Source organism: Rhinatrema bivittatum, chromosome 8 (assembly GCF_901001135.1).
Source record: "Rhinatrema bivittatum chromosome 8, aRhiBiv1.1, whole genome shotgun sequence".
Classification (NCBI taxonomy): Eukaryota; Metazoa; Chordata; class Amphibia; order Gymnophiona; family Rhinatrematidae; genus Rhinatrema; species Rhinatrema bivittatum.
The window spans coordinates 163,188,638-163,202,411 of record NC_042622.1 but is presented as its reverse complement, the minus strand read 5'-3'; the positions used below and the strand labels follow the sequence as shown (position 1 = coordinate 163,202,411).

The 13,774-nt window shown below is 45.8% G+C and overlaps 1 protein-coding gene across 3 annotated transcripts in view; it reads left to right on the top strand.

Moving 5' to 3' along the window:
• SMG6 (SMG6 nonsense mediated mRNA decay factor) overlaps positions 1–13,774 on the top strand; it is a 387,710-nt gene that overhangs the window by 245,297 nt on the left and 128,639 nt on the right. For all 3 annotated transcript variants that reach the window (XM_029611072.1, XM_029611073.1, XM_029611074.1), the window contains exon 13: positions 11,315–11,516. In XM_029611072.1, coding sequence (XP_029466932.1) covers positions 11,315–11,516 — 202 coding nt within the window. The remainder of the gene's footprint in view (positions 1–11,314; positions 11,517–13,774) is intronic.

The window sequence follows — 13,774 nt, the reverse complement described above, 5'->3', positions numbered from 1 at the left end:
AACATCGCTGGATTCAATATAGACCCAGGGACCTTTTCCTGGGTGGAATTCTTCAAAGGGCTGCAAACCTTTGTCCAAGCGCAATCTGTGCCACCTGTGACACAGCCACAGTCTCTACCGGAAGAACATAACCTTCCAGGCCCCTCTCGACCTCCCTGAGACGTGCCTCCGCCCCGAGGTGTGCCTCCTCCGAGCAAAAGCCTCCCCTTAGGGGACTCAGACACCTCAGAGGAAGAGCCAGACTCCCTGGAGGAAGGGGAAATCCCTCCAGGAACGGAACCATACCGAACCATGATGCGTTTCTTCTCCAAAGATGAGTTATCAGATCTCGTGTCTCTGAGCCTGAAGACGCTGGCCATCCCGGCACAAGCACCACAGCGGAGCCAAAGACAAACCCTGTTTTGGTCAGGCTCTGTCAGACCTCATGTCATTTCCCAGTGCTGCAGGCCGTTCAACAACTGATTGACCTGGAATGGAATGCCCCGGAGGCCAGTTTCAAAGGAGGGACGGGCCCTAGAAGCCCTATACTCCCTGGAACCCTCAACCAAAGAACTCCTGGGCTTCCCCAAAGTGGGCGCCATGGTATGCGCGGTCTCAAAGCGCACCACCATTCCAGTCGAAGGAGGAGCTGCACTCAAGGGTACCCAGGACAGACATCAGGAATCTATCCTCAAACAGTCATTTGATGTTGCAGCCATGTCCCTACAGATAGCTGCCTGCTGCGCTGTGGTAACACGTGCCTGCTTGTCGCTGTCCAGGGACGCAACCACGTCCCTCGAAACATTAGAACCGGCGATATCGTTCCTCACGGATGCGACCTCCAACCTGGTGCACACCTCAGCCAGGAGCATCTCATCCATAGTGGCAGCCAGAAGGCAACTCTAGCTCCGAAGTTGGTCAGCCGATGCGACTTCCGAGATGAAACTCACGAGAATGCCCTTTAAAGGAGCCCTCCTGTTCGGAAGCAAACTGGAGAAGTTAGCCAGCAAATGGGGCGAATCCCCAGTACCTTGGTTTCCGGAGGACAGAAACAAAAGAAACCAACGACCCTCTCCCCGAAGATCCAAGGGCAGAGGATCCCAGCGTTTTAGACGGTACAAAAACACATATCAAGCACCTCGCCACGCAGGGGCCAGTCCTTTCGGAACAGACACAACAAGAGAGGAGCTGGCTCAGGTCCAGGCCCCAGCCGCACCCCACAATGAGAATCAACAGACCCATCTATGGGAAGAAGCCGTAGGGGGCAGGCTTGCCCAATTCTACCAAAGATGGGTCGAGATAACGTCGGACAAGTGGGTCCTAACCATCATTCGAGAGGGATACTACCTGGACTTCCACAGTATCCTTCCAGAAAAATTCATGAAATCACCGTGCCACTTCCCCTCCAAGAAGACGGCAGTGGAAACCACACTGCCAAAACTACTCGCCCTAAGGGCGATAACACCGGTGCCCACGCACCAACAAACTACTGGGCACTATTCCATCTGTTTTATTGTCCCCAAGAAAGAGGAAACGTTCCAGCCCATCCTGGACCTCAAGTCCATCAATCGCTACCTGAGGATTCCACACTTCCGCATGGAAACCTTATGCTCTGTCATAAGGGCAGTACAGCCGGGAGAATTTCTGACCTCTCTGGATCTGTCAGAAGCTTACCTCCATATCCCCATATTCGCGATACTGGACCATCACTACCAGTTCCGGGCGCTACCCTTCGGACTAGCTACTGCCCCGCGGACGTTCACCAAAATCATGGTTATAGTGGCGGCAACACTGAGAAAAGAAGGAATCCTCATACATCTATATCTGGACGATTGGCTGATCAGGGCAAAATCTCCAGAGGAAAGCCACCAGGCAACCACCAGAATCAAGAATCTACTGCAGAATCTTGGGTGGGTTGTCAACACAACCAAGAGATGCCTGCAGCCCTCCCAATCACTAGAATACCTGGGAGTCCGGTTCGACACCAAACGAGTCAAGGTCGTTCTTCCCCTACAAGGAGAAGGAAACTGATTGACCAGTTGCGAAACCTGTTGACCTGTCTTCGCCCCAAGGTATGGGACTACCTCCAAGTCCTCGGCCTCATGACATCAACACTAGAAGTCGTCCCATGGGAAGGGCCCAGATGCGACCACTACAACGTTCCCTGCTGTCGCGATGGAACCCGATGTCCCAGAATTACTGTGGACCCAGCTCCAATGGTGGTTACAAGAAGACCATCTGAGCAAGGGAGTAAGGCTATCCCCACCGACCTGGGTCTTGCTCACCACGGATGCGAGCCTACGAGGATGGGGAGCTCACTGCCAGGAACTGACGGCCATGGGGCAATGGGACAAGGAAGAGTCGGAATGGAAGATCAACCAACTGGAAGCCCGGGCAGTCAGACTAGCCTGCTTTCGATTCAGTCACAGACTCCGGGACGAATCTGTCAGTCATGTCGGACAACGCCACAACAGTTACCTACATCAACCGCCAGGGAGGAACCAGAAGCCAACAGTTGCCCTGGAAATAGACCTCCTAATGGCGTGGGCGGAAGCAAACTTACAAGGAATCTCAGCCGCCCACATCGCAGAAAAAGACAACGCCACTGCGGATTACCTCAGCAGAGAGTGTCTAGACCCAGGGGAATGGATGCTGTCTACCTCAGCCTTCCAGTTGATAGTAAACCGCTGGGGAACACCAGCCATGGATCTTCTGGCAACCTGGTCCAATGCCCAAGTTCCCAAGTTCTTCAGCCGCAGACAAGAACCAGAATCCCAGGGAATCTACACTCTCCAGACCTGGCCACAGGAAGACCTGCTGTATGCCTTTCCCCCATGGCCACTACTGGGCGGAATCATCCGCAAGATAGAACACCACAGGGGCTAGTACTTCTAGTGGCCCCGGACTGGCCAAGAAGGCCATGGTACGCAGACATGCGAAGACTTCTGTCGGGGATCCCTCTGTGTCTACCCCCACACAAGGACCTGCTCCAGCAAGGAACGATCCTCCACGAAGACACAACTTGATTCTCTCTTACGGTCTGGCCATTGAGAGGACTCGCCTGAAGAAGAGCGGATACTCTGGCAGTGATTAACACCTTACTCCGAGCATGCAAGTTTTCCACGTCTCTAACTTACATACGAATATGGAGAATATTCGAAGCCTGGTGTGAGGACTGAGACATCCTGCCACAGACAGTCAAAATCCCCATGATCCTGGAATTTCTGCAGGATGACTTGAAGAAGGGGTTGTCTCTCAACTCCATCAAGGATCAAGTGGCCGTGCTGGCCTGCTTCAGAGCCAAAGAGGACGGCATCAGTCTGTCATCCCATCCAGTAGTTTCCCGTTTCCTGAGAGGGGTCAAAGAAATCCGGCCACCACTAAAGTGGCCGGTGCCCCTATGGAATCTCAGTGTAGTACTAGACTTCCTGGTGGGAGCTTCCTTCAGACCTACACGCGGTCTGTCATTATGGCTCCTGACTATGAAGACTGCATTCCTAGTGGCAATATGTTCAGCCCGTCGCATCTCCGAACTCCAAGCACTATCCTGTCTGGAACCGTTCCTTAGATTCACACCGGCCACTTTAGTGGTGTGTCTCCTCCTTCCTTTTATGGTGGTTTCTCATTTCCATTTAAACCAAACCATCTCACTGCCATCTCCAGACGAGCATAAGGACTCTGAAGACTCACGCCTTCTTCGCCATCTGAACGTTGGCAGACTCCTAGTCCGATACCTGGAAAGATCGGAATCAGTACAAAAGACGGACCACCTATTCGTACTTCACAGCGGGAAGAAACAAGGGGAAGTGGCCTCGCAGGGAACCATAGCCCGCTGGATCAAAGAAGTAATCAAGGCGACCTACGTAGAGGCAGGAAAGCCTCCACCTCTACAAGCCAAGGCCTATTCCACAAGGGCCCAGGCAGTATCCTGGGCAGAAACCAAGATGCTGTCACCCTCCGAGATCTGTCGGGCAGCAACGTGGTCCTCCATTCACACCTTCTTGAGGTTTTACCGCCTGGATGTTCAGGTCCGGGAGGACACAGCATTTGCAAGGGCAGTAGTAAGTGGGCCACGGGCAGCCTCGCACCCGGTTGGGAGTAGCTTTTGTACATCCCATTGGTCCTGAGTCCATCTGCTACACGCTAGGAAATGGAGAAATTACTTACCTGATAATTTCGTTTTCCTTAGTGTAGACAGATGGACTCAGCATCCCGCCCACGGCTGCTCCAAAGTCCGGAAACCTCGGGTGACGATCCCCAAGAGCAAGACAAGCACGGGTAAGCCAGGTATTACCCATAGTTGCCGGGTGTCGGCATATTTCTGGTTGAGTACGCTGGCGGTCTCCAATTGGAAATCAGTTTAGCCAGTCCAAGTTAATCAAGTTATTAAAACACACACATATCCACAATTGCTTTTTGAGGAGAATACTGAAGAGCAGAGCTTCCTGCATGGGTATATGTAGGCTGATGTCAGATTGAAATCTGACTCCGTCTCCAACTGCTATCAGAAGTACACTACACCCATTGGTCCTGAGTCCATCTGTCTACACTAAGGAAAACAAAATTAACAGGTAAGTAATTTCTCCATTTAGTCCTACCCTCTGTTTCTTGTCTTTGCTGCCTACAAAGTCTATATTGAGGTCACTGACAACCCTGCAACTGTGCCTGTAGAGCCTGTTCTGAGCTTTACTGTGCAGTGTATCAGAGATAGGACAGCTCAAGGCAAGGGGTGATGGTATCTCATTCCAAATTTTGGGTGCATAACAGTTGAAGGCCCAAAGTCTTGTACTGACCAGTTTTACAGATGTCAACCCTACTCAACAATCTAGAGTCCAGAGCAGCAATCCATCAGGGAAAGGTTTGAAGCACAAACTCTAAAGTTCCTGAGATTTCTCTAAAGGACAGTGTGAGTATCTCAAGAGGCTGAGACATGGTATGGGACAGTCCATACTTCCTACCCACTGATAGGAGGTTCCACTGCCTGACTTGCAGTTGGTAGCGCAAACTCCTATTCTCATTACATCACATGTTTTGCATGTCTCCCCAGCCACAGAAGGAAACCTGTCTATTCTTTCTGTTTCTAAATGTGTCTGATACGCAAGTGCAGTATGCTCCAGAGGCTTTGGCTCTCTGAAGGGTGGCAGCAAGGGAGCATGTAGCTCTTGTATGTGTTAGTGTCTTCTGTGAGACCTCCCACTCTCCAGAAACAACATTGTGTTAATGGGCTTTTTCTAATTCAGGAAATTGCCAGGAAAGCCAGGAGATTAACAACTCTGTTTATAGGGTATGTTGCAGGTATGGCTGTCTGTTATGTTTGTGTTATATGCTTAGATGGGATGCATTGAGTTTGTGGTATGTTGCAGGCATGGCAGTAGTTGTGTTAATTTAATACAAGATTTATATCATACAATTCTAGGGATAAGCTTGCTCAATGCAGATTGCAAAATGAAATTAAAATCTATACAAAAACATACAAAAAATAAATATAATAATGTCCATAACATAACATTACTGCATAAACATCAACATATCCCAAATAAGTGTCTCCTTTCCCCACTTTCACTATCCATAAATAATGATAGAAGTTATGTCCCTGGAACTCACCCACCCACCCTCTGAAAGGAATAGGCCCGGGACATATCAGGCCATATCTGACCCCATCCCAACTATACACAGATAATATGCCCCCTTCCCCCCCTCATTCTCACACCCCCTATTGGAGGCCGTGCCCTTGTAAGCCTCCCAAGTTTAAGAAACTTACAAAAGCAATATCTAACCATAGCCTGCCAAGATTTGACAGATGTATCTATCCAAAAACATCTTCAGTAACTGAAACCTTAAGAATTCACCCAGTATCACAATAGGCATATTAGTGTCAAAGTCAAAATTGTATTTTAACCAGCCTCCTTATTTACCATCAGGAAATAGTAGAGGCTGAGCACAGGGCTCCATTGTGGTTCCATATAAAAACTGCTAGATAACAGTCAGGTAATTGAAATCTGGTCAAGTAATCTTCAGGATTTTTCAAAAGGTCCAAATGATAAAGGGCTCTAAAACTTATGAAGAAAGGCTAAAGAGGTTAGTATTCTCCACCTTGGAGAAGAGATGGCTGAGGGGAGATATAATAGGTCTACAAAACTGAGTGGACTGGAGGGGTAAATGCAAATTGTTTACGCTTTCAAAAAATAAAGAGTCTAGGAGGTGCTCCTTGAAGATACTAAGTCGCATATTTAAAAGAAATCCGGGAGAAATATTTTTTCACTCTGTGCAAAATTAAGCTCTGGAATTCATTGCCAGAGAATGTGGTAAAAGAAGTTAGCAAGCTGGGTTTAAAAAAGATTGGACAAGTTACTGGAGGAAAAGTCCATAAACTGTATTAACTAGGTAGACTTGGGGTATCTTTGGGCATCAACAGCATGGAATCTGTCTACATTTGGGATACTGTCAGGTACTTGTGACCTGAATTGGATAAAGGATACCGGGCTTGGTGTGGACTCTTGATCTGACCCAGTATAGCGGTTCTTGTGTTTTTATGTCAATTCTGATTTGACCTCAGTTCAAGAAGGAGCAAGTTTCAAAGTGTTGCATTTCTCCCTGAGAATGATCTTTCTCTTTTTCTTAACAATTTACAAACCTTGCTCAAAGGTAAAATAACCAAGTTAGCCAGTCTTGAGTGGATAGGGCGAGCTGGAGACCAGCACTGAATCCAATTCTTTTGGTGTACTCTGATAGCCATAAAGGCCAGACATAGGATCTTAAAAATTATTCTCAATTTAATCGAAAGCCGGTGGAACAAGATTAACAAAGGAGTCGCTCACTCGCCTTTGACCCCCAGTAATGACTTTGGCTGCAGCTATCTGAAGATGAGCTAAAATCTTTTTTTTGGGAGGCCTAGGTGCACTGTATTACAGTAATTCAAGTGTGACAAGACTACTGCCTGCATCACTGTTTTAAGGTCTGATCTACACAGACAGGGCCTCTGCTTCCTTACTAGCTGTTTATTTAGGAAGGCTTTTCTTGTAACTGCAACCACCTGAGCCTCTATAGATAGTGCAGATCAACCATAACCTCAAGCTCTTGAATAGAAGTTAGAAAAACACCCACTAAATTAACAGGAAGTACAAAGACTGGCATACCCACTTTCCCAGCCCACAGTTTTACTCAAGGTTCAGTTTGTCTGTTGGTCTGCATCCACTTACCTACAGCCAAAAGCCATTCATTAAGATACTGGCATGTCTTCTCCACCTATCTCTTTTCTGAATATACATAGTGACTTTCATGAGTTCAAGGAAAACCAATCCCAGAAGATAATCTGCTGCTTGCAAACAAAAACAACAACAACAAAAAAAAAAAGACATCCAGTTAAGAACAGTGCCTTTGATACCCAGGCAAACAAGATGGTGCTGACAGGACTGATGGAGAGAAGTCCCAGGGCACCAAAGATATTAAAGGGGAATACAGGGATGTCTGAACAGCAGAAGGGGAAGTAGAAACCACAGCTGAGTGAACCTTGATCTTTTTTTTTTCACCTAGATGGCTATCTAATTAGTAATCACTGTACAGAGTGATCTATAGTAATCACTTTAACCACTGCACTGGTCAAATCAGGCATTGCTTAAGAGTCAACATACAAAGTATGAAAAGTAATCCTCATCTTTTCCACTTTCAACTGAGAGAATTATTGGGGGTAGCCTTCTTTGTCACTGGTCTGGAGGCGTTCCTTGGTATTACTGTTTTAAAAACTTGCAGCTGATCTTGAAACCTTCCAGGCTGGCTTTTACTTTTAAGTGGAGATACTGAATCTAGAGCTTTATCCAAGACTTCATTCCAGAAAGCAACCAAAGAATCCTAGACAGACAAGTAAAATCAATTTAGAAACCAATAGGAGAACAAATGGATTCAGAAAGCAACATTGGAATCTCACCAAAAACTGTCTTTAGCAATTTTTTTTCCTATAGACAAGCACTTAAAAGCTTATAGAAGTGGTGTACACTTGCATGGGTTGCATCCAAATGGCAGATGAAATTTAATGTGGATAAGTGCAAGGTGATGCATATAGGGAAAAATAACCCATGCTATACATTAACCACATCCCCTGGCAAAAAATTCCAGAGTTTAATATATGCTATAGTTACACAATGTTAGGTTCCATATTAGTAGCTACTACCCAAGAAAGAGATTTAGGCATCATAGTGGATAACACATTGAAATCGTTGGTTCAGTTTTCTGCGGCAGTAAAAAAGCAAATAATGTTGGGAATTATTAGAAAGGGAATGGTGAATAAAATGGAAAATGTCATAATGCCTCTGTATTGCTCCATGGTGAGACGGCACCTTGAATACTGTATACAATTCTGGTCGCCTCATCTCAAAAAAAGATATAGTTGCGATCGAGAAGGTAAGGAGAAGGATGACCAAAATGATAAAGGGGATGGAACAGCTTCCATATGAGGAAAGACTAAAGAGGTTAGGATTGTTCAGCTTGGAGAAGAGACGGCTGAGGGGGGATATGATAGAGATGTTTAAAATCATGAGAGATCTAGAATGGGTAAATGTGAATCTGTTATTTACTCTTTCGGATAATAGAAGGACTAGGGGGCACTCCATGAAGTTAGCATGTGGCACATTTAAACTATTCGGAGACAGTTCTTTTTCACTCAACGCACAATTAAACTCTGGAATTTGTTGCCAGGGGATGAGGTTAGTGCACTTAGTGTAGCTGGGTTGAAAAAAGGATTGGATAAGTTCTTGGAGGAGAAGTCCATTACCTGCTATTAATTAAGTTGACTTAGAAAATAGCCACTGCTATTACTAGCAATAGTAACATGGGATAGACTTAGTTTTTGGGTACTTGCCAGGTTCTTATGGTCTGGATTGGCCACTGTTGGAGACAGGATGCTGGGCTTGATGGACCCTTGGTCTGACCCAGTATGGCATGATGTTATGTGGATATGTTGAAGGTATGACTGCCCATTGTGGTTGTGTTCTACACTTGGATGGGGGTGCATGGGGCTAACCTGCTGGTGTGGCGTTACTACTCTTAACAGAAGGCATGGGGATTACTATCCATAACTTAATAAGCTTTGATACCTTTTACACAAACTGCAACATTGCTGTCCGCTTTGACGGCGGGAAGGAGAAATGGAATTTGATTCAGACGACAACGAACATGAGCCCTGACTTTTATGGTCTGGGATGCTGATATGCAGACATAAGAGAAAAAGTATAGGACTGCTTCAACGGCCAAGTCCATAAGCATTGGATGTCAAGCAGCACTGTCTGAATTTTCAAGAAGGCTGCTCAGCCAGTAAAAGAGAAACCTACACAGGGTGGCTAATACTACCCTAAGAAGCTTGCTGGGCAGACTGGATAGATCATTTGGTCCTTTTCTGCCGTCATTACTATGTTACTATATTGTGTGGGTATGTTGAAAGTATGGCTGCCTGTTGAAGTTGTGTTGAATACTTCGATGGGTTGCATTGAGTGGGTATGTTACAGGTGTCACTGCATTGGCTTTCCATCTGCTTCTGCATACAGCTGGTTCTGGATTTTAGATTTAATTTACACACCTTTGCAAATCCAAACTCAAGGCAAGTTAGTCAGCTACTGTAGGTAGTTTACTGCCCCAGAGAGGCAATAGAACATCGATGAGTGAAGCAGGATTTGAACTCTGGCTTCCTTTCTTCTCAACCTGCTGCTCTAACCCTTGGGCTACTATTTCAGGTTTCTCCAGCTCAACACATGCCTTAATGCTACAGCTCCTCATTACCTCTCCTTTATCTCTCGCTATATCCTTGCTTGTGACGGGCTACCTGATCATATATGTGCCTTTCTCCTCCATTGCCGGCTCCTGACTCTGTGCTCCCACCTCGCTGTGCCGTATGTCTAGACAGGCTCCCTGAGGTCATGCACCATGCTCCTTCCCTGTCCCATTTTCAGCTCCCAGCTAGAAAGGTTGCTTTAAAATCTTAAACTCCAACTTTTCATGATCATAACCGTGTCAATGTTAACCATGATAATTGTAGTAAATAAAGTTCCCGAAAACTCCTATTTGTCTTGTCTTTGTGTGTCTTGACTAGATTGTAAGCACCACGGAGCAGGGAACTCTTATGTGTATTTTTACAGCACTCTGTACGTCTTCTAGTGCTATAGAAATAAGTAAACGTAGTAAGCAAGACTGTTGTGTTTATGTTGAATATGTGCATGAGTTGCGGTGTGTGGCAGTTGCATGTTTGGATAATTTGTGTGGCTGTCTTGTACATGTAGAGGAATTGTGTTGTGTGATTGTTGCAGGCATGGCTGTATGCATGTCTACCAAGGAGCTTTCTAAAGCATATGGGGACAGACTTAAAGATCTAAACAAGTCCACCCTAGAAGGAAAGCCAGGCTGGGGAAAGATGAGAGAGATATTTAAATAACTCCAATATTTTCATGTACTGGAGATGAGCCTCTTTTAACAGAAAGGAGGGCCTAGAATGAGGAGTCATGGGATGAGGGTGAAAGCGGGTGGACTCGGGAATAATCTAAAACATTTCTTTACAGAGGGTGATGGAGACACAAATAGTATCTGAATTCAGGAAAGCATAGGATAAACCCAGGAGATGTAAAGATGAATAGTTGGTGTTTATGGGGAGACTAGATAGACTGTATGGTCTTTTTCTACCATCATGTTTTTATGTTTCCTTAGCAGGGATGATATGGAGGAGAGGAGCGATAGATACCAGAGAGGATAGTTTAGTGAGATCTTGACCCCCTAGTTCAGAGGGTGAAAAGGAACTTTCTCCAAGGCCAATAAAAAGTCTGGCCTTCACCATAACCATAATAGGCAAATTAATTTAGCCTAATGTATGCTGTATGCAAATAATATCTGATGAATATTCATTGTGGCTATCCTGAGAACCTGACCTGTGTGGGGTCCTCAGAACCTGGAACCTGAGTACCCCAGAGCTTATTTCTCTCAAGGGCTCATGTTACCCTGATATGACAGGAGGGTATGTAATTTCTCAACAGTGAAATTGCTAACAAACTTCTTGCAAGTATTGTTTGGTATTTGTTCTTGATCTCTCCTTTCAATCCACATGCCCCTTCAACCCCCACTCCCATTCCTGATCCCTCCTTTTCTACTACTTCTGTTCCTATTTCCTCCTCTCCTCTCCCCTCCCCTCTCCTCTCCCCTCCCCTCTCCCCTCCCCTCCCCAGTTCCTGATCCTTTTTCCTCCACCCTTTGCTGATTCCTCCTTCCTTACCACCCCTGTTCCAGATCCCTGTTTCAGGCCTCCCCCCATCCCTCCTGTCCCCCCTCTATTACTAGTTTTTCATGTCTCCTCTTCTCCCAGGGCCTCCGTGGATGTGTGGGTGACACTGGCAGAGTTCTGTAATGTTCTCACCACAGTGAATCAATCGGAGGTGCCCCTGTACAAGGACCCTGATGATGACCTCACTCTCCTTATCTTGGAAGAGGACCGGCTATTGTCCGGATTCATCCCCCTTCTGGCTGCCCCCCAAGACCCCTGTTACATGGAGAAAACCTCGGATAAGGTCAGCAACAGGGCATCCCTTCTGCTTTCCAACTTCTCCTATTCTTTTCTTTTTTTTTTTCTTTTTTTTTTTTTTAGCGTATTCTTGGGAAGTTTTCTGTGCAAACGGAACACGATTAAGTCATTGAGAAGGGTGTTAAGGGAAAATATCGACCTTTTAACCGCTCACATCCAGCTCTGGACTTCCTTTGGTGTGTGTGTGCTCGCTGGCACGCTGTATATACCATCATTTCCTCACTTGTTTAAATAGTGCAGCTTGTGTTGGCAGCATCTCACATTGCTCCAAATGGTTTACATCATGCATAAAGCCCCCCTCCCCCTCTCCCACCCCAGGACACAGGCCAGTGCCTTCCCCAGTTTTTAAGAGGAAAGTGATAAATAGGCAACAAGAGAGCAGCAGACACCATATGTGAACTTAAAAAAAAAAAGCTTTTAGGAAAAGCAGGCGTCTCCCCCTCTCCTCTCCCTCCCTCCCCCTCCATCATATCACATCAGCCTTCCCTTTGCAGCTGGCAGTTTACATGAATGAATAGGAGCATTTGAACCTGGTACCTGCCCTCTTGAAGCCAAATTCTCTCACTTTGTTTCTTTGCCTTGCATGCCTAGGAATGGGTTATCTTCACGCTGTGAGCCTTTCATACCTTTGCCCCATGTTGATATCACTGTCTGTTTTGGGGAAAGGGAGAGAGGAGGCTGCTGATGTGGTTTAAACCTATAGATCTGTTTATTTTTCCTGTTTCCCAGCGGTCTTTGTGTGAGTGCGATGCTGGTTATAGATTTACTGTGGCCCCAGAACTGCATGCTGTTCTTGTCATAAGCCTGATACGGCAGAAAACTGATTGCCAAAGGCAAACAGAGAAACATACCTGGCTGTTTCATCATCGAACTTCAGAGGCAATGGAGCAAAAACCTAATTGCCTGTAGTACCCTTTAACATGATTTAATCATTGGCCACCAATCTGAGGAGGAATTTCTGAGGTTCTGATTGGGTATTCATGCGAATACAGATGTGATCTTAGCAGGGCACCTTCGTGAGTTACAAAAGAGTGGAGATGGTCCAGAGACTGCACCAAGAATCCTAGCAGATGAGACTTAGACCCTAAAGAAGCCAAGAATAAAAGGGAATATGACAGAAGCATTCAGCTATTTCATTGGCATAGTATAAAAAATGCACAAGAGACATTTTTCAGAGGGAAGGAAATTCTAAAACCAAGAGGTCCTGCCCTCAGGCTCAAAGGGGATAGACTCGGGAATAACTTTCCAAAAGATTGGCGAATGCTTGGGGCAGCCTCCCAGAGGGGTGCTGAAGACTCAAACAGTAACAGAATTCAAGAAAATGGAGATAAGCCCCGAAAATCCCAAGAAGGATATTGGCCAGACTAAATGGGCCATACTGCCCTTCCCTATATTTCTTCACATTTCTAAAACTGCCTATTCATTCCCAGGCTCCAGGCAAGCCAATATGTGCAACAAATAATGCTTACAGCAAGCAATGTTAAACATTTAAAAAATACAGAAACATCAACTAACCAAAATACATAATACCTAATAAAACAATCAGAATAAACCTGGTGAAAAGAGATCAAATGGGTGTAAAGCTTTGCTTAGCAAAGCTTGGGGAGCCACAAGTTCTTTAGTGCATCTTGCTGCTGTACCTGCAAACTTCGTACATTTCAGTATCTCTAATCCAGATTTTCCTGTATAGCTTTTGTCTGCAGCCCAGTCTGAGGGGTGGTATAGAGTTGTTGATGCTGTGTATCCGGTTTCTGAAACCTGAGCCCCCACTTCCATCCTTATGTTTGCCAAAGTCAGTCTTTTTCTGTTGGCAGGCCATCTGGGGCTGACTGGTGTCCCAGAGACTGCCCTGCACAAATATGCTTTTTGCATCTTCAGGTTTTTGGCTCTTGGATGAGGTGAGCTTAAGGAGAGAAGTATTCCTTCCCCAGATAACAAACCATTCCACGTGTGCGCAGGGTCACGAGTGCAAGGATTAGAAACAGACATAGCATGATTGATACTGCTGCTTCTGGGGCCAGACGCCCCGGCTGCTTCCGTTCACTTCAGATTGTAATATTAGTGCTTATGTGTATAGAACTGCTCCTGATTGGAACGAGTAGGTCACATTCACAAAACGTATTCCTTGGATTCTTGGGACTGTGATTCCACCCATTGATGAATACCTGATGATAGGCGGAAACATTTTAGCACCAGCTCTTAATTTATATCTGTGTCTGTGTAAGTTTATATTTATTTAAAACA